This window comes from Cydia pomonella, chromosome 10, assembly GCF_033807575.1.
Source record: "Cydia pomonella isolate Wapato2018A chromosome 10, ilCydPomo1, whole genome shotgun sequence".
Taxonomy (NCBI): Eukaryota; Metazoa; Arthropoda; class Insecta; order Lepidoptera; family Tortricidae; genus Cydia; species Cydia pomonella.
In genome coordinates this window covers 22,464,511-22,486,784 of record NC_084712.1, presented here as the reverse complement: position 1 = coordinate 22,486,784, position 22,274 = coordinate 22,464,511, and the positions used below count along the sequence as shown (strand labels likewise).

Genomic DNA, 22,274 nt, shown 5'->3' with positions numbered 1-22,274 from the left:
GCAGATAGGAATTTATATGTAGCTTCAGAAACCACTCGTCTGCCAGTTCCTATATGGCCAACAGGGCGTCTGCCGGGCACTTTAAAGGTACAAGGTATTCAAAATACAAAAGCGGGCGCTGCGGATAATATCTAGGAAACCTCACCACCACCCAGCTAAAGAACTATTTGTACGCAATAAAGTGTTAACGCTACCTTCTGTCTACATATTGGCAGCGTGCCAGTAAGTCAGGTCTAACCTCGCTAGGTATAAAACCAATTCTAGCCGTGGTGATAGCAACCGCAGACAGCCAATGTTGGTTGCCCCCGTAAAGCGACTTGCTAAGCTCAGGAATTCACTCAGTGTCATTGGGGCCAAGATCTACAACTTGGTTCCGCCTGCCATAAAGTCAGCGGAAAGTGATTCTGTGTTTACCAAGAAACTTAAAGCGCTGCTGATCGCACAGGCATGCTACAGCGTTGATGAGTTTCTTCGTGGAGTTCATAACTAACGCGTAAAAATAGTGTTAATAATCTTAATAATAATAATAAATAATAATTCAGCCTATATATGTCCCACCGCTGGGCACAGGCCTCCTCTCATGTGCGAGAGGGCTCGGGCTATAGTCCCCACACTAGCCCATGCTACGCACGCTATAATAATCTTAATGCTTGATTAATTATACAGTACCTGGGCGACCGAGCTTTGCTCGGTTATAACTTTTATTGTAATATGGTGATGTATAGGTGATAATTTTAACTACATTTTTTCACTAAGTAAATTAAACTTGTCTAAAACAATAAAAATTAAATAAATATATATAAACTTGAACATATAAAAAACAAACAAACGTTAGTCACCGGGCGAGATTCGAACCCGTAACACTCGTTTCTAGCCGTCCGCGTCTTACTTAACCCGCTGGACCAAACGGACAGTGGCCAGCAACACGAAATTAGCGACCATATTCTGCGTCGAAAGAAAAACGCATGAAAACTCGAAAACACGCGTTTTCCCAAACATAAGACTAATCTAGGTCGATTGTATACCCCCAAAAACCCCCATATACCAAATTTCAGCGAAATCGTTAGAGCCGTTTCCGAGATCACAGAAATATATATATATATATATATATATATATATATATATATATATATATATACAAGAATTGCTCGTTTAAAGGTATAAGATATAAGATTTATTTGTAAATGTTATAATTTGTATATATTATTAGTTATTTTAATTTTATTATGTAAATATTTAATGTAATCCTGACTTGTAAAACAACGATTTTACCAATAAATAAATCAATCAATCAATCAAAAAGAGTGGAATTGACGTCATCTGATACAAAGATGAGACTTGCGGCAACATATAGCAATTTTACATATAGATTCAGAAAATATTCGTCTGCAAGCTCCCAAATGGCCGAAAGTGCGTCTACCTGGCATTTAAAGGATTGGAAGGAATTGATTGCTTAAATTGGGGATTCCCGGTTACAAAACAAAGTGATATTTTCGTCATTTTGATACAATAAGATGAAACTGATGGTGGCAACAGATACGAATTTATATGTAGGTTCAGAAAAAACTCGTCTGCCAGCTCCCAAATGGCCGAAAGTCCCATCCATCCCATAGTAAAAGTCGTTCAGTATGACCTATATATTCACCCCGTAAATAAACAGTTAAACACCTTGTATAATAGGTATCTTACGGGCTGAATAAGTGAATATTTTGACCTATATACAATGTGCTCGACTATACGTGGACAAGACAAACACATTGTATGTATTCACTTATTCAGCCCGTTTATTATTGCAGGTGACTAAATTAATACCCTGTATACCTACGAACTAGCTAGAATACAACAAAATATCGGTAGGTACAGTCGAGTTCATAAATATGTATACATCTTAATCCATTGCAATAACATGAAAAAAATGATACATATTTATGAATTCGACTGTACATATATATTCTTTTCGGTACAAGTATGTAGGTACATATATGCGTTTGATATAAAATGTAATTGAAGTTAGTTATTTATAATATTAGTAGAGATTTTTTATAATATCATATTTCGTACCAATTCACAATGTCGCCGATAAGCAGAAACGGCGTGATGGTAGAAAGCACCCGGTGAACATCTGTTGGGCACCGTTCGTTTCAAAAACGTCGTATAAGCATACAATTCTTTAGGTGATTTACGACCTTTTGACGCTAACTGCGGTACACTTACCGGCTAAAGTGCTTACTCCTCGGCGTTAGCAGCGAGAATGTAATTTAATATTACATTATATATTATGTATCATATTGTTGTAATTCTTGTAACTCTTGCAAGTTCTTACTTAGTCTCCACTGGAACCGGTTTTTTGCAAAAATTTCGAAATAACCGTAAGTATATTTCAGTATTTTATGCTCCAAATGTAGGCCTCAGGTTTAGATAACAACTTCGTATTATTAGATTGCCCACTTAGAAATGAAATAATTAACAAAGAACGAAAAAACACCGTTTTCGTTCCCATACAAAATAAGTTTTTGGCAAAAATTTTAATTTTTGGTACAAACTTTTATCGCTGACTGTACTTTTCTCCACAGTCAACCAATACTCATCGAGACATTTCTAAAAATTCCAAACACAATTAGGTTGCTTTGTTTTATCATACCTCCTGTCTCCATCATCAGATCAGTTCGATAGTACCATAATATTGCATTGTCACCCAACTTACATATGTATGCAAATTTTCAGCTTCTTTGGAAGTCGGGGAGTGGGTCAAATTTAACTTGCAAGATGTCAAATCTTGCAAGTTAAATTTGACCCACTCCCGTACATACATAGGTACATTGCAAGTTAATATACAGCTTGTAAAATACCGGTTTCCGATCTCTGGTCTCCAGCTACCCAAAGATACTTAGGTAGATTTCTTTTTAACGATAAGACCGCCTGTTGTTGCCCAATATAATCGCAGTATTTATTTCATTTTCTACCTATATGTATTAATTCACAGAGTATTTATTTACATTATCAAGTTTTAATCCCCATTCTTACGTTTCTTACTAATACATATTATAAATGCTAAAGTAAATAAATAATACAATAAATAAATATTAGGGGACATCTTACACAGATCGACATATATAGCCCCAAACTAAAATATACCTTTTTTTTATACTACGTCGGTGGCAAACAAGCATATGGCCTGCCTGATGGTGAGCAGTCTCCGTAACCTATGTACACCTGCAACTCCAGAGGAGTTACATACGCGTTGCCGACCCTAACCCCACCCCCTCGTTGAGCTCTGGCAACCTTACTCACCGGTAGGAACACAACACTATGAGTAGGGTCAAGTGTTATTTGGCTGCGGTTTTCTGTAAGGTGGAGGTACTTCCCCAGTTGGGCTCTGCTCTAGATCTGGAATGACATCTGCTGTGCTGTGCCCTACCACACAAGGCGAGATGACATTCACATTGCCCATACCTCTCTTTTGGACGTAGTTTAAGGACATACCCGGGTCCGGGTACCTATGTAATTCTTTTCTTTTGTGTGTCAAATTCCATACTGTCGAATGAGGATAGCCTGTAACGATGGTTGTGTGTATGTAATAAATCAATAAAAAAAAACCAAATCAATAAAATAAACAAATTAAGCTTGTACTATGGGTTAGTACGACGATATACACACGTATACAGATAAATACATAGGAACTTCTATATATAGAAAACAGCCATGACTTAGGAACAAATATCTGTGTTCATCACACAAATAAATCCCCTTACCGAGTCGAACCCAGGACCAGCTTCATAGTCAGGGTCATTACCCACTAGGGCTATAGGCCAGACCATTCGTCAATATTACCTATATTTGTCAGTCTATGCCTCTTCACGCTTAATAACCGTGAAAGCGATATAAATGAATTTCCACTGAAAATTTTCCGAGAAAGTGATTATTTTCCACTTTTCTTTTTATTAGACTTAGAAGCTTTGTCTAGCCGCCCCCAGCTCTCTAAAAAGCTCTGATTTCCTGGTGTCGTCATATAGCGGCGGTCTCCATATAACAACCCCTCTGGTGTTGCAGGTGTCCATGGGCGGCGGTAATCGCTTACCATCAGGTGATCCGTCTGCTCGTTTGCCTCCTCTATCATTAAAAAAAAAAAAAAAAAAACGACTAGATATGGATGGAGTAGTATTTTGGAGACGGCCGCTATATGACGGCACCGCTTAGGAAACCAGAGCTTAACACCACTGGGGTTCTTTTTGTATTTTGTTTCAATGGGGTTGGCAACTGTCAAAGGTTTGCATAGATGGCGCCATCATAGCTTGCCCCTGTCTCTAGTTTTGTTCTATGAGATTTGGCTTAAAGTACTGGAATCCAGGTCACAAAATTCCAAAAAAAAAACAAGAATTTGACACAATTCTAGGGATTGACAGGGCAAGCTATGATGGCGCCATCTGTTTAATACTTCGACCGGCCAACTCCATTGCGTGCCCACCAGTACTGGAAGGAAACAGCCGCCGCCCGCCACTGCCTCGCGCGTTCGCGGAACCCGCGCCAGCGCATGCACGCGTTCGCGGAACACGAGATTATCCCCTGATCGTACCCATTGTTGTCATTCACTTCCACGTACAGCTGCAAGCTGGAGCCCTATACTTCCGTGCTAAATATAAATTCGTAAGATTTGACGTACAATTCTGAGATGAATAGATTGTTAACCAAGGGTGAAAAGTGGACCATATCACCCGAGATATTTTCAGATGGTTACTTTGACCCGAGTTAAACTCTCTACTTTTCATTTCGACTATTAGGAAATTCAAACACAGAGGTCATGTCTGGAATTGGCGCCATCGTCATTACATTTTAATCGTAAAGAAAATCTATAACCATAGACAATCCAATCTTACTTTAAAAAAGTGAAACTGAATGAATGAATGTAATGTAATGATAATATTTTAAACATTCATAGTCATTTGTATCGATTTATTAACAATATTTATGTTTATTTCATATATTTAAATATTAAGTATAAGGTAGTATAATTATTTAATATTGCAATGCAAGTGACATTTAATTTTGATAATAAGTACTTGGTCTGAAAACGAGGAAGGTAATATGAGAGCTTATAACTGAATAATATGGATATATGGCTGTTAGCCGTTGTTCGAAGTAAAAAAAAAAAACTTTCCACCGGTGGGAAATGCAATTGAAATTGGCTACTAGACAGTTTTTTGTAAATAATGTCAAACGATCTTGATTTTCCTGAGGATCAAATGTCTATATAGGACTCATGGCATTTAAGCAACACAAAGGTCAGAAATGAGAGTTAAAGTCTGACCTCGCACTCGACGATTGAAACGCCTCTAACAAAATGTTAACATGATGTGACGTCACATTATATAAGTCTGTCCTAAATGTATGGAAGATCAAGGAAATAGCCATTTTGACCCTGAAATATTGCGTGTATGTGTTTAGTTGTCATACAATTTATTTTTCAATAAAATGTACTTTGGAGCATTGGAGCCTTGTATTTTTTTATAATATCAGTATATTTTTTTAAATTCCTCTTTTTTATAATGGATGGCTCATTTTCAATCCTTTTAACTAAATTTTGTTATAATATTCAACATGTGTCAAGTACCCAATTACAGTAGGCCCTCTAAAGCCGTCTCCACACTTGGCGCGTGAATTGTACGCAAAAAAAAAAACCGTCCGCGACCTTTCTTGTTTCTTGTCGAACCGTGCGACATATTGCGCGTCTTCATTTGATGCATCGTTTCCTATTTTGTGTCTATGTTTTTTTTAAAGCGAAAATTTTACTAGCATCAATTCACACGCGCGATTCGTGCGATATGTTTATAAGTAGGGTTGCCATACGTCCCGTATATACGGGACTGTCAACGTTGAAGGATCACGTCCCGTATTTGTACCTGTCCCGTTTTTAATTTTTTGTCCCGTATATGTAGACTGTATCTCTGTGTAACCAGTTTGTTTACCAATGTAACTAAAGTAAGGGATTAACAGAGCAAAGCTATTTATAAACTAAATTAAAAGCATGGCTTCTCAAACACACATTTTATAGTTATAATGAATTTTTAAATGTAAAGATATAATATACTACCTATACATAGTATATTATATGTTGAATAAATCACGTACAACGTGGATAAATAATTATAATATAATACTGTACCTAATAATAAATTGACATGTAATATGAATGATATTATAAATAAATAAACAGCATTGGAAATTCATGCCTGAAACGGTTACCTACGAGACAGGCTTCGCCTAGTGTAGGAGCCAGTGAAACCTACTGAAAATTTAATTTTTAATTTAATATAAAAAAAAAAAAAAAAAAAAAAAAAAAAAAATAAATAAATAAATAAATATGAATATGAATATGAATATGTATTTGCACCCCTCTGTAACGCCATTACTACCACAATTACCCTATTGTCCCGTATTAGTTCCGAGTAATTATGGCAACCCTATTTATAAGAAGCAGGCTATAGAAATTAAACTATTTATATTTTTTATGTATATATTTTGTTTCTTTTTATAACGTGCGTAATTTCATAATCATAATCATAAATCATTTTATTTCGTGTTTCATTGTATTAGTTATGTGTTGCTACATACATACCTACTTCGGCTACTTACGCAACTATTGTTAAAATTCTGCGTAATCAAAATTCGATATTAGGTAGGCATTTTACGCATGTTTCATAATACATTTCCTATCATAGACTAATAGATACGTGCGTGCGTGATGCGAACAAATAGATAATAAGTTAGAAAACGTCACGTATAGTACAGGTACTAATTGTATAGGTATACTAGATAATAGTTTTCCCGGAAAAGGGTTAAAATGGCACAGAAAAGAAACTTCCTACAAAACCGAAGTTTGACAGCGTTTCAGGGACGAATCTTGCTGTCCCTTTCTTATATATGGTACTATTCCTATCGGCTATTTAGGGTTGTCAAAATTAAAGTCATTATCTTATCTGTGGTGGTATCAAGCCATAAAATACTTCGACCGGCCAACCCTAATTTGAGAGCAACGAAATCCCTTTACTGTTTACGACACTATCATTACTAGAACTGAGCTTCTGGCATCTGTTCATTGGTGTCACATAAGCCATCGGGGGCATCGGGGCCATCTCATTTATTATCTCACAGCCTTTACAGCAAAGAAATTCGAGGCCCACCGGCCCACCCACCCACACAAATAGACCAAAAGTGAATGAACTTTCCCATGCTCGCGGGAGATATGATTGATAGAACTTAATTTAACACACTGTTGCTTAGAACAGGGGTCAAACAACTCAACACACCTACAATTTAGCTATACCAGCCATACCTATTGCAAGAACCTTCAAATAAATTACATTGACAATGCCGATTCCAGAAACTGCCGCGCTATCGAATTCTAGGAACCTAAGTACATGGCAGGCGAGCTGCATTACTTTTGGCTTTTGACCTTCGTGTCTTCGTTCACATAAAATTGACAAGGGTAGCTTGACAGCTGTTTCGAGGTTGAATCAAAGTAGTACTAGTTACCATGTGGAATTTTAATTCGGGGTTATTCTTTTTAAAACGTAAATCGTGTGTCCTTTTCTCGCGCGTGCGCGGCCACTCCGACTATACGCTTTGCGTTTCGTTCACGTTCAGTCTGCTTTTGAACACGGTAGAGGGACGTCATTGCCGCGAGGCGTTTCGCCTCCGAACTTTCACCTCTCGTGATATCTTTATCTGTGATAAATGCTACCTACATACAGTGAAATTGAACGTATGCCGCGTTCTCAGAACCGTTTTCTGTGACGGAACGCGCTTCCCGCAAATTAATTTCTCCGTTGGACTTGTTTCTACGAAACTGCTTATAGAGTTTACCGAGAAAACGGCCGCGAAGTGGATTTGAGGAAATATCTGTAATTATAAGTGTTCCGTGTAGTGGTGTCATTTTAAACGTTTAAGTTGGATCCCAACCAACAGCAAACACCTCAAATGGTGGTTAAAATACCAGGTAATTTTCTAAAATTCTAATTTTTGTTTACTAACTTCCCAATTTTATTTCAGTATCAATGTAAATATTGTAAATCATGTTTATCGTGTAAACAAGTGGCGCCAACCCATATCAATTCAACCGAGGTCAAATGCATAAATGTGACGCTTTTCCAAGCGTAAACAACGCGTGACGCCGCTTGCCGTCTTTTATGTCTTCAACTGATTATAATTGCGAATGCCATTACGTCATACACAAACACGATTAACAGATGTTGACGCCTTGAATGATAACATTGATAACACACAGCGTATCGTTATCAAAGTTGTAGTTAATTTCATGCGAACGGGTTTATATTGAACTTTAATGTGTTAATAATTGGGACTAGTTTGGTAGCATGTTTTGGAAACCGTTATCCTTGAATTTAAAGCGTGCTTCTAAATCAAAATAACGTCTAAATATTGTTCCTTCGCCCTTTATAAAGTCCTTCGTAATTTTCTTACCTACCTACTAGTAAATATTAAGTCGCAGATAAGTACGACTTTTTTACGCACGTATTTCCACGAATCGACGTAGAATCGCATATTGTGTTTTGGTCCATTGTTATATTATTTTATTAAATAGCAAAAACACCCAGGCATCTATGTTCTAGTATGAATTTTATATACCTACCTATCGCATAACTGTTATAGATAATCTATTTATAAAATCTCTATAGAGCGCGCCATGAATTTGGATGAGCGCGTAGTAGAAATATTTCCTGTTGTATTAAATAAGTTATTTGCATATGCATGGCTAACCAGAATAGAGCGGTTTTAGCTGATAGGCGTAGTTTAAGCCTTCTTCACACTTGGTGCGCGAATGCACGAAGCTGCGAACCGCGAGGGCGAAAGTGCGAAGCCAATAGGTACCTATAAAATAAAGATGTACTTATAATGTATAAATAGGGTTGCCACCTTATTAGGAACGTATACGGGACAATGGGCTAGTTATTACTTATTCTCATAGCTTTAACTCACATAGGTATAGAAACAATTGACCATTTATTATACAGTGGTATTGATTTACGGGGTAAAAATACGGGATGCGATACTTGCACACGGTGACAGTCCCGTATGTACGGGACGTATGGCAACCCTTTGCATAAGAATGTTTTCACATTTTCGCTACGTGACTGTTTTCTTGCAAAATAGGAATACGAAGCCCGCTAAAATATACAGACGTACCTAATTACTCATTCTAATGTTAATAACAAGATATCAATTAAATCTGGATTAGAAATGGATCTGATCAGTCAGTTTCAAAAGTGACATTTTTGGTTGAAGAAATAACATAAAAAAGCCCAAATCTGAAAAAAGGTGTAGTTTCATCGACGCTTTTTACCGGAAAATCCGATAATCCATTATGAGTGCTCTTTCATTCCAATATATTTTTTTTACAAATTCAGTAAAGCCAACTTGAAATACCGGAATAGCGTTTGCTTCAGTTTCGTTTATTTTCGCCGATTTATTGTTTTTACAAGCTTTTATGTAAGTCGCCCTTTTAGTATGTATGTTAGTATTTAGTATGTATGTTAGTATTTAGTATGTATGTTATTTTGTTAGTGTCAAATCTCGGAATAAATTTGACCCGATATCCGATTGAACTGGAAATTTGCAAACATATGCAAGTCGGGTGACAATATAATATTAATATGGTACCGTCAGCCGTAGTCAAGTCAAGTCAAGTCAAGTCAAAATATTCTTTATTCAAATAGGCCCAGCAACAAGCACTTTTAAATCGTCAAATTTTACAAATATCATCTTAATCTAAATATCAGAGCAATTTATTGATGCAGTTATTATTGTTCTAAAAAAAACATTGAACTATTATAGATATGGTAAACTTAATAATAAGAATTTCACAAAAAGATCGTCAAACATCAAAATTGTATAAAAATACTAGTCTAGAACCTTTCTAGAATAAAATCTAAATGTCAAAAAATATGGTATATATATATACATTGAATTATCAATTTCATCATTAATAACATAACAATAAATAATTCATTCTTTACAATCACACTTAATCCCACGGTGTTTCATCATTCATGTAGTCTTGTGTGCTATAATAGGCTTTAGAGATAAGCTTACGTTTTACATAATTTTTAAATTTACTAACAGACAATTCAGTTATAATATTAGGAAGTTTATTGTAAAATCTTACACAATTACCCATGAATGATTTCTTAATTTTATGGAGCCTAGTGAAGGGCACTGCGAGCTTATGCTTATTTCTAGTATTAATATTATGTATTTCACAGTTTTTCTTAAAACTGGCAATGTTTTTATGTACATACAGAATATTCTCATAAATATATTGACAGTGCACTGTCATTATGTTAATGTCCTTAAACTTATCTCTAAGTGTGTCTCTATGGTACATTTTATATATTGCACGAATAGCCCTCTTCTGCAGAACAAAAATGGTATTTATCTCTGAAGCACTACCCCATAGTAAAATACCATATGACATAATGCTATGAAAGTAACTAAAGTAAACTAATCGAGCTGTTTTCACGTCTGTTAACTGACGGATCTTGCTCACTGCAAAAGCTGCAGAACTCAGTCTATTCGAGAGATTAGCAATATGGGGACCCCATTGTAGTTTAGAATCTAAAGTTATACCAAGAAAAACTGTGCTATCTACTAACGTAAAAGTTCATGGCGACTTAATCAATGAATTCATTCATAATTTCTCCATGCAATTTCGCCGCTCATTATACCATCGAGCTGATTTGATGATGAAGACAGGAGTTGGCCATAGGAACTCTGAAATGAAACATTATTGAAACAACGCAACCTAATTGTGAAGCCTACGAGAAATAGTAACTTACGGGGGTTTCCAGTTTCGGAGATGGGTATTAAATGTTTTGTTAAAAGGTGAAAAAATAAATACTCTACTACTATAAAACCTCCTTTTTAGGGTTCCGTACCCAAAGGGTCAAACGGGACCCTATTACTGAGACTCCGCTGTCCGTCCGTCCGTCTGTCCGTCTGTCAACAGGCTGTATATCATGAACCGTGATAGTTAGCCGATTGAAATTTCTACAGATTATGTATTTCTGTTACCGCTATAACAACAAATACTAAAAACAGAATAAAATAAATATTTCTTTCCAATCTCGAGGTCCTCATCCGTTTTTTTTTACGGAACCCTTCCTGTGCGAGTCCAAGTCGCGCTTGGCCGGTTTTTTGCATTAGTCCTTTATCTTGTTAAGGTAAAAACTCGTATTCAACGTTGAAAAAATACCGTGTATAAAATATTATTTCATAATAATGCTGCCTTGTACGTGTATTCCTAGAATTTGTTTTCATACTATCGACATATTCAATTGTATGCAACCCGCATCGGCAAATTAACTTCGTTTCAAGAATAAATTATCAATGGGCGCTTTTATTGTTTCCAAGAATGTTTACAATATACGAGTAACGTATCGGTACGTAAAAAACAGATAATAATGATAATACATAATGACCGATTATTATTAATGAAAATAATCCTTAATAATAATATTATTAATGCGAAGCGAAAGTGACATTGTCTGTTTCTGTTACTTACCTCTTCACACTTAAACCGCTGAACCGATTTAGTTAAAATTTGGTATATAGTTTGGGTTGTGGGGAGGGTTGCCATTGCCACCCATACTATAATATATAGTATCGTACTATATTTTAGTCAATTGTACTATATATTATACAAACACAATATAGTAGGAAAAATACTATATTTTCATCACTAAAGAGAGGGGCATACAAATGTCACCGATGTCGTATCGTATACGACTTGGATTTTTAAACGCCGCAATCCGCCTCCAATCGGCGGTGTCCTATTTTTTCAATTTTCCCCGTAAATAAATAGTAAGGTATACTGACTGTGTATGCAAAGACCCGATATAATTCGTGTATCCAAGATGACGAGTAGATTTGTCAAATAATGAAATGACAATACGAATCAAGGCCGGCGTCGTCGCGAATAACGCTATCTGCAGTGCGATCAGCCTGCGGAGTGAAATGTGTCGTGAAATGGAGCTTTAATCTGGCTGAACTATGCACACCTAAAGTCCAGGCCAGATCGGATGCGTATGCCGCAGTTGATATGGCCGATAGCTAGGGTTGCTACATGTCCCGTAGCTAAGGTTGACATAAGTCCCGTACGGGACTGTCACGGTATTTAAGTATCGTGTCCCGTTTTTGTCCCGTATATCACTACTGCTGTAGAAGACTATATAAATGGTCACAATCATCTCTGTTTATATTTGTTATTTATCTTAGTTTTTTTTTTTTATACTACGTCGGTGGCAAACAAGCATACGGCCCGCCTGATGGTAAGCAGCCTCCGTAGCCTATGTACGCCTGCAACTCCAGAGGAGTTACATGCGCGTTGCCGACCCTAAACCCGCCCCCCCTCATTGAGCTCTGGCAACCTTACTCACCGGCAGGAACACAACACTATGAGTAGTTAAAGCTATATGAATATAAATTATGATTTAAAATAAAACTATATCGGTGGTCGAAGTAATAAATTCGTGTCAAATGGCACAATACAATACAAAAATATAAAACAAGACACATACAAACTAAATTAATATACGTTTAGTTAATAAAGATTATTATCACTAATAAAGTCCTGTACAGAACAATAGGACTTCCTTAAAAAACACTTTAAGCCTTGCATTAAAAATACGACAGCCTACTATAGATTTCAACTAGAGTTGATAGGGAGTCTTTTGAGTCTGAATTTGAAGAACTCGACTCGTTTTTACGAAACTCGGCGCTTAAAAAACTTCCGAGTCTTTTAAATCCCCAGTCGAGTCATTTATTGAGTCTTTTTTAAGAGAGCTCAAAACGACTCGAGCCTCCGAATAAACACTCCGTCAACAATTTCATAGGTTTAACCTAAATAAAAGTAAACACATTTTGCGTTATTGTATTATTTGTGTGCTATAACTAACTTATTACTTAAACACAAAGCATTTCGAAATATTGCAAACTCAAATCCCTACAAAAGAGTCTCTAACAAGTTGAAAAGAACTCGAGTTTAGACTTAATATGTGAGTCTGAAAAACTGAGTTGAGTTTCAAAGCAGAGGACTCAAAGGACTCAAGTCTTAACCTTAACCAACACTAATTTCAACTCGATCGGTAATTTATTGAATAATTGAATAGCCTGGACACAAGCGGCATGCTTTATCATTTATCATATTGAACTTGGCTATCATTTTATTGGGAATGTCTTCATTATTTAAGTTTTGGCGTTTTCTATCAACCGTTTGGACTGTGTGGCGTTACCTGGACGTTTTATATTACTAATATTGAAAACCTGAATCCTTTATTCTTTATGTTGTGTTTACCGTTTACCTATTATTGGATAGACACTCATGTATTTTTGGGTTTTTACAAGCTTTTATTTAACTTGCCCTGTTAGTATGTGTGGGACAAATCTTGCAAGTTAAATTTGATCCACTTCCCGGTTTCCGATGAAACTGAAAATTTGCATACATTTATAAGTCGGGTGACAATGCAATAATATGGTACCATCGAGCTGATCTGATGATGGAGACAGGAGGCAGTCATAGGAACTCTGTGATAAAACAACGCAACCTAATTGTGTTTGGGGTTTTTAGAATTGTCTCGATGAATATTAGTTGCCTGTGGAAAAAAAATCAGTCAGCGATAAAAGCTTGTACCAAAAATGAAATTTTTGCCAAAAACTTATTATCTGTATTTTTTGTAGTGTTGTATCTGTTGGTAAACCTTAAATAAATAAAATAAATACCGCTCTCATACCGTTATACCGTAACCGACATCAGTCCCTGATCTAGGAAACATCTGAACGATATTTCCATGCACTGTGCACTACGCAGCGGCACTACCGGCACTCAAAGAAGTCTTGACGCGCAACTAATCGTCCATTGTTATAGCAGCGCGTTATTGTTTAAATACTAATGGTCACTTCTACGAACCGTTTGCCCCAATCCTTGTTCGTAGTGGAACTAATTATTGTGTTTATTTCGATTCTACGTGTATTATGAGACGTTACTGGCAGTCGGTATCGTAAAAACGAGTAAATCGTTAATCCTAAATTTTTCGAAGTCGTTTCTAGGAACTGTATAATTAATGTGTTTACTTCTATAGTTCGTGTCATCCACGATGACGCGCAGATTTGTCAAATTTAGCCTTTAATAACATGACATTACGCGTCAAGGCAGGCGTCTTCGTCAATGACACGATCTATATTCTGCTATGTTTCAAGTCTTAATTTATTTGTTGTGACACCCAATATGCGATGCTTTATAATGTTATGGTATGACACACGGGTATTAAAAATAACACTTTTAGATTTTTAGTAATAGATAAACATCATAATTTATTGGGTATCACGACAAATAAATTTATGATTCATAAATCATAATGAGCATTCAATTCCAACATACCTAAACAACAGAAGCATTGGTAGCTTAAAGGTGCGCTTTTTTGGTTCACAATACGGTTGCCATAAATTTAATTAGCAATCTTGGGGCCTTTCTCTGGGGACTTCAGCGATTCGAATCCTGAGTTTTACTTTAGCTCGTTAGAAAAAAAATCACGAACATAGGCAGTTTAAAAATTTTAATAAATTTTGCACAGAATCACAAAATTATTTCTAAAAATGAGCAATTATATATCCTCGGCGACTACTTCTTTATTTTTAAAACACAAAAAGAAATAAAAAACATGATTTCGCTCCCGGGCACGCATTTCCATCTCGCTCTCCCCTTACGCTCAGTGAGAGTGAAAGAAGAACACCAACTTTTTGCGCCTCAAGTCCTGCAACTTTTAAACCGAAGGCCGCGGGTCCGGCGCTTGCCATTTAGTTTCTTAGAACTTATTACAAAATATCTTTTGATGTTTACCAACAGCTTTTCGGCGAAAACATCGTAAGGAGACCGGACTAATCCCAATAGATTAGTTTCTTCTCTGAATTGGAAGGTCAGAATTCAGATGGAACTGGAAGTCGCTTTCGTAAAAGCTAGTGCCTGCGATTATTGTTAGAATTATAGCTTGCCGAGCACAGCCCAAGCTATCTAAGAGCAATATCTCGCCCGGTCACAACGGCGGCGCAAGTCACCGGCGACCAACAAAATGTATATATAGGGTTGCCATCCGTCCGGGTTTCCCCGGATTTGTCCTAGTTTAGAGGGCGTCCGGGGAGCGTCATTTGTAGTCCGGGTTTAAAAATTTAAAGTCTTAGGCCGCCCGCGACACACGCACAACCTGTTTAAAAAAACCTGTTGACATGTCCGGGTTCTGGACTCTAAAATCAGGGGTTTTCACGCGTCTTGTCCTGGTTTCCAAATTTTAGAGATGGCAACACTATGTATACAGATACAGCAATGGAGGGTATCTCACCTGGATGTTTAGCCAAGATGTCAATCGTTTACGCTCCGCAGTAAACAAAACGCTACTGTCACTGTCGCACTAATTTGGAAGAGTGATAGAGAGGCAAAGCGTTTCGTTGTCGTAGCGCAGGCGATTCTCGCCTTGGCTAGGCACCCTGGTGTCGTGTGTCCACCTTGGTTGTGCAACCAAGCAGAGCGGACACCAGGGGACCATTTCTCGAACGGTATCAGACTAATATTGTTCGTGTGGGGCCATGGTTGCTACGATCTGACAGTTCGTGGACTAATAATCCAATAAAATTAGAGCTGATTTAGACGGTTCGCGAACTCGCATGCGGTTTTAGTTACATTGCGAACTATTGGGTTACAACCAATTCGGCTGACCGATCAAATAGCGCAATGTAATGAAACTCACATGCGCGCTCTCTCGTCGTCTAAATGAGTCCTTACTCTAATACCGTTCGAGAAATAGGTCCCAGGTGAGATATTTATGAATTGATAATATTTATATGATAAGAGCCGTGGCCGTGGCTAAATGCCGGGCAGCGCTAGGAAGACGATTAGTGCAGGTATTTCTGCACCAGCTACGGAACCCCACTCTAGACATGATCCGTCACATACACGCGATCAGGCTTTCACGGAAACCGTAAACTGTCACTGTCACCCTTCTTAAAACTGTAAAAACAAGTCAATAAGTGAAAACAAAGGAAACGATTACCGAGAAGGCAATAATACTTAGAACTATTATCGCATTCGAAGAAGGGGCATTGTACTTTATTTTTTGTTCTAATGTAACATTGCAAACTGTGATATGACCGTGATATCACGAAATTAGGCCTTAATGATGAAGACCCTTATCACACTTTTATGCCTTATCATGCATGTATCAGTAACGCGAAGACAAGACTGACATATTCTGTATCATAATTCATATTATGCGCTATAATTAGGGCTGCCATACATCCCGTATTTAAGTATCACGTCCCGTATTTATACCCCTCATTTTTTTTCCCGTATATCAATACTACTGTAAAATACGTATGTAAATGGTCAATCATCTCTTAAACACATTGTTTCTATACCTATGTGCGTTTAAGCTATAAGAATATGTTTTACTATTTCATTATAAAAACATAAGATTTATTTTTAATCTTAACCTAATCCTAGCTTTATAATCTGTATGCCAAGTGACTGAAAACGCCACCACCATTTTTTTCTCGTGAGTGACGTCACTATAGCAGAAACAAGTATTAAATTTGTAACAACGGCAAAAAGTTATCATTGCACATTCGACGTTTCTTTGTCTGCACTGCTATCATGATTATGACGTCACTAGAATGGCAGCTGCCTTTTTGGCGCGATCAATTATTGTTTAATTTTAAAACAAATTTTCTTTGCATATAGCAATATTATTATCAGGAAATAAAAATAAAAAAATCTTTTAATACATGCGATCCGTAATTACACAATCAATCATTTATTAACAAAATTAGAAAAAAATACATTAAAATTACAATAAATACACGTGCACACATTAAATTAGAAATTAAAACGAATAACATACTTGATTACAATACGAGTTGGCTATCGCAGCTTTACGGAGATTTATAAACATAATTATTAAAAATGTTGATTAGCCATTGTCAAGTTGGTGAATTACGTACCATTGTAAAACTTGTAATGTCAATATAAATGATCAAAACATCGCCATTACGGGCGAATTCAACGAACTCGCGTTACTCATCCGTGGAGCTCGTGTTTGTAATTATAATTATTGTATTCCATTATGTCATTTCATTACGAGTCGTTATTTCTTCTTCCTTGTCGTATCCTCATGGCTGAGGGACGTGACGACGTGGACCAGTGTTGGCCGAACGTTAATTAGAATTGACCATTAACCATTACAAATTGAACCGTAAACTGTAACCGTCCGTTACACAGACGATTACAGATGAACTTGCCAGAGCCGGATCCGTAAGTGACCACATAGGTCCGGAACCATTCGTGGGGCTCTCTCAGGGAACCATTATAACGTCTATCAAAGACCACACTAAGACCAGACACCAAAAAGAAAGGGACAGTCTGACGGGTCTAAAGCACTCAAAGCTCCTCATACAAGGAGTAGACTTCGGTTGGAGCAAAAAGCTATGGAAACTTAGCAGGAGACAACTCCAAATTATAACAGGGGCGTTTAAGGGTCATTATGGGGTCAAAGGGGTTTTGGCCAGGATGGGACACTCCGACAACACCGATTGTCGAATGTGTGGTGAAGAGGAAGAGACAGTAAAACACCTAATGTGTGAATGTCACGCCCTCTCCAGACAAAGAATGAAGGACTTTGGAGCAGGCTATCTGGAACCAAAGGAATTCAAAAGGCTACCCATAAGCTCCATCATCCGGCACATGGAAATGGTCAAAAAAGCTCTTGGGTAGCTAATGGATCTTTCCTTAGGGGGCAACTACACAAAAGATCCCTATGGGTCGAAGTGTATCCGCAAGGGCCCCCGAAAATAAGATTAGAAAATAAGATAACTGTCCGTTACGGTTTACGGTTCAATTTGTAATGGTTATTGGTCAATTCTAATTAACGTTTGATCAACACTGCTGTGAATACTCTTCACCAGTGCTCTCCAAGCCGCTCTATCTTGGGCCCAGTAGCTAGCCTGTAATTTGGTTTTTGTCTTGTCGTTATTTAAGTGCCGGTAAACACCAGGCGGTGGCAGCATGGTTCCATTTATATCACTTGTCACTATGCCCGTCACTTTCGCGCTTACATACTTGTTAGAATGTGACAGGCATGAAATTTGAAATTAATTTGAAATTATTCGAAATTATTTATTTTGCCAGAGACATGGTTACATAAGGTGTTGTAAGGTTTTACACAAGGTAATAAAGTACACACATTTCGCCAACATTAAGGGCATGCAAAGGAATTTCTTATGCTAATTATTTACACAAATCATAATACATTATATATATTCCTACAGTTAACTATTACAACAATATTTACACAGAATACCTACTTTATAGTTAGTTTAGTACCTACACAGACATTTACATTAATTTTCAAAATTATACAAAATCAAAATTACCCAGGTACTTCAAAATACATAAATTATTACATTTCACAATACATACTAAAATGTCATATACTATAAAGAGTCGATATCAGTATATAATAAAGGCATAAATTTTAATAATAATAATAACATGGTGACAAATCATAAAGAACCAACCATCTTAGCCCTAGAGACGATCTTAAAATCTGATTGTACATTTTACATTATTTTCATACGAAATAGACCCATTTTAAGAGGATTAGAAGGTTTCTCCATACAAACGTAGTCCCCATTTGTTCTCTCTGAGTATTGACATTATGGAAAATATTTTTACACAATTTGATGTTAAATTTTCGATTTTTTACTGTTGTAAGATTTAGGAGCGAAAAACAAAATTTCATTCAAAACAATATTGGGAGAATCGCGAACATTATTAGGAATTATATGTTTATCAAATAATCATCAATTTTTAAAGCAATCACTGTTGGGCATGGTACAAACAGCAACACTTTTAACTGTCTATCGGTGGACCTTATGCCTCTTGTAATAAGGTCCACCGATGGGCAGTTAACGGTGTAGGCAGTATTCTTTTTTATACGCGATGTTGAGGAAGTTGCCGGTATTCAAGTTTCCATAAATGAATTAATTAATTTATGAAAACTTTTTATTTTCAGGCAACTATTGGCCCATAGATAAATACCGTAAAAGTAGCATAAATATTATGAAATAATCTAAAAACACACTTGGCAACGATACATTTCGCAACACCGCTGTGTCAGGAAATGAGGCTACGATGCCCGCTTAGCCTCAGGCGAGTTGTGTACTTGTTTGCAACCTTGCTTTGACAATGTATTGGAATTGTAAGCATAATTTCCGGATCTTCTCAGGAATCCCTGATCTTACTTTCCGTGGGAGGGCCATTAGGGCATTCCTGGGCAGCCGTAACGTAAACTGATGCGATCTTTGAGCGACGGTGCGGCGCCCGGCCTCAATGAACTACAAAGTCGTTAAACAGTCGCCGTCAGATATATCTGAGCGGTCAAGGTGCTCAAATATATCTGAACATGCACTTTAACGTCTTGGTATACCTAATATAACGTTTTGCAGGTAGTAGCACGATTTTACTTACAATAGACAGAGTAAGCCGTAAAAGCCAGCTTGTACGGTTATAGTTTACGGTTCAATTTATAATAGTTAATTGTCAATTGCATTAACGTTTCGGCTAGCGACAAAAATCTTATGCCTGCTACTTAACGATATATCATTATCTTAGCGATTAATCTGTGCAAACCGATTTGCGTAGATTTATCGACCGTGTGTATAAAGTTGTAAAGCTAGGTTAATGGTGAATTGCATTAATGTTTCGGCCAACACTGCCGATCTGCCTGATCTTGCCATCGGCCGTTCGACATATAGAACATAAAAAAATGCAAAAAGATGGCTAAAATATGACCAGGAACTTTATCATACATACACAACAAAATGTCGGGAGAATCCAGCAGAATATGGAGACTCCGGCAACGCTAAATAAAAGGATAGACGGCAGTAGCTTTGTAAGCTATTAGTGCCTGGACGTAGAATTAAATAATAAAGAGAATTCTGAAGGCGTACCGCGTATATTGGAATTCTTTATCGGTCTCTCGGCGCTTGCAGTTGCATATTCAAACGATAGAGGGATATAATAAAATTTCGATTTTCGATGTTCATGGTGCACTCTTTGAGAAGGTTGTGAAAAACTTTCATCATTTCCATCTTCACTATTGGTTGGCAGTTCTTCAGAAAGTTCCTGCTTCGCACAGGTAAACTGTGGAATGAAATGTAGCCCGCGGTATTTCCGGAACGATGTCCGGACCGATGTCCGGAAATACCGCGGGCTACATTTCATTCCACCGTTTAGCTGTGCGAAACAGGAAGTTTCTGAAGAACTGCCAACCAATAGTGAAGATGGAAATGATGAGAAAAGAGCGTACCATCGCCGCCACTGTTAACTGCCCATCGGTGGACCTCATTACAAAAGGCATAAAGTCCACCGATGTTAACAGTGTTGATTTTTATACCTACTTTCTAACCTAACCTAAAAGGCCAGGATCGAACTTGCAACTCCTCTGGTGATGCATGTGTCCATGGTAATTGGCGTAATTGCTTAACATCAGGCGACTTGCCTGCCTCTTTGACTCCTATACAAAAAAAAAGGTAGATTTCGGAGTTCTCATCTTTAAACCAGTTCAGTTCAGTTTTTAGTTCTTATGGTATGTGTCCATTGGGGCAATTTTGCCAGTTTCAAGGTTGTGGGATGCAGACGTTCGGTTGCAGGTCTTGATCCAGTCCTTGTAGTCTTAGTCATTGTCAATCGAGGTAATAGCAAGGTGTCATATTTTGGGCAGTAGGATGTCGAGCCATGGAACGTTTACCTAACGGTTTTATTTTTACTGGAATTAGCGAGGCAATATCCTGAGTGCTACATAAAATCGCAATAACCATTCCAATTCGACGTAAAGAGTTAACTCGAACTTCTCGGAAACGCGCATCGCAATGGAACGCTTCAAGTCCATACATAACTGTACATACTTACTGTGTTCTTCGAGTCGGCCGCCCTTGTATTAACATCGCCTACAAAGTATTCTCTTTCGAAAAACCATTATAAGAGTTTTCTAATACTTCTGTCATACACAGAGGTCACGCCTAATCTGGTTTGTGTGAAGCTAATGCTTGCAATGCGTTAGCAATAAGTCCCACCGATTCCCGGAAAGACGTCCAGCCGTTCGATTTTTAAAATAGAACGTTCCATTCTACGTTTCAATTCGGAGTCTCGATATGCGCTTATTTTGAGGTTATGTAACCGTCACTATTTTTATCTGCGAGTGAAAGTGGATTAAACAAGTTTCTTGCTTTCGCTTAAGTAGGTATAATAAAACTGTTTAAACGCGAATACTTAGAAAGTCTTGATTTCTGTTTCGTAAGCAACGCAATAAAGTTTATTTAGAATTTTCCGAGTATTGTTCAAAGGTTGCCAACTTGCCAATGCTTCCGAGGATTTTACGTGTTGCTTATAATTATTTTCGTAACACCCGCAGCGTCAAAACGTCTATCGGCTGGATCTGAACGCGTGAGGTTTTAATTATCTGTCCATACATAATTCATAAGACGCGTCCGAGGCGTGTGTGTTGTGACGTCACTCGGAAGCCCACACACAAAGATAGCAAAACATTGTAAGTTGTAACAGCCACAACACCAAGGGTGATCTAATGGTCATAATATTTAAACGCTTATATGTAGTTATAACATTTTAGTGATCACAGGGCCTACCGCGAACCACGTTCGACGTGTTGCCTCTCTGTTGCACTTGTAAATTTGTACGTAAGCATGACAGGGAGGCAACACGTCGCGCGTGGTTCGTGGTAAGCCCTCAAATTTTCATACAAACATACTTAGGCCCTTTTTTTTCTAGAATTTTGCCTACCACAGTTTGGTCCTTAGTTACATATAATCCTAGTTTAAAAATTAATTCTCAGAAGCACTTACGTGTTCCGAATAAAGTTGTTATTTCAGCCACTTACGTTTAATACTAAACAGTATTTTTATTTTAAACACTTTTTGAGACGCTTCAAAAAGCGTTCGCAGAATCAGGCAATTAAAATACACTAGACTGTTTGATTATGAACTCTAAGTAGTACTTATTAAGGTTAGATTTAGCGTGTCGAGTTTGAGGCAGTATTTCAATCAGTTCGTTAGAACTGGGCAGTAACATTGCAAACGCTTAGCATTCTGGCAGTTTTGAGTCGAATTCTTGGGAAAACTAGTATTAGCTAGTATTAATAGTAGCT

The 22,274-nt window shown here is 37.3% G+C and overlaps 1 protein-coding gene across 1 annotated transcript in view; it reads left to right on the top strand.

Moving 5' to 3' along the window:
* Positions 1-7,440: 7,440 nt before the first annotated feature.
* LOC133522452 (suppressor of cytokine signaling 2-like) overlaps positions 7,441-22,274 on the top strand; it is a 71,922-nt gene continuing 57,088 nt past the window's right edge. The window contains exon 1 of the mRNA XM_061857811.1: positions 7,441-7,993. Coding sequence (XP_061713795.1) covers positions 7,975-7,993 — 19 coding nt within the window. The 5' untranslated portion in view covers positions 7,441-7,974. The remainder of the gene's footprint in view (positions 7,994-22,274) is intronic.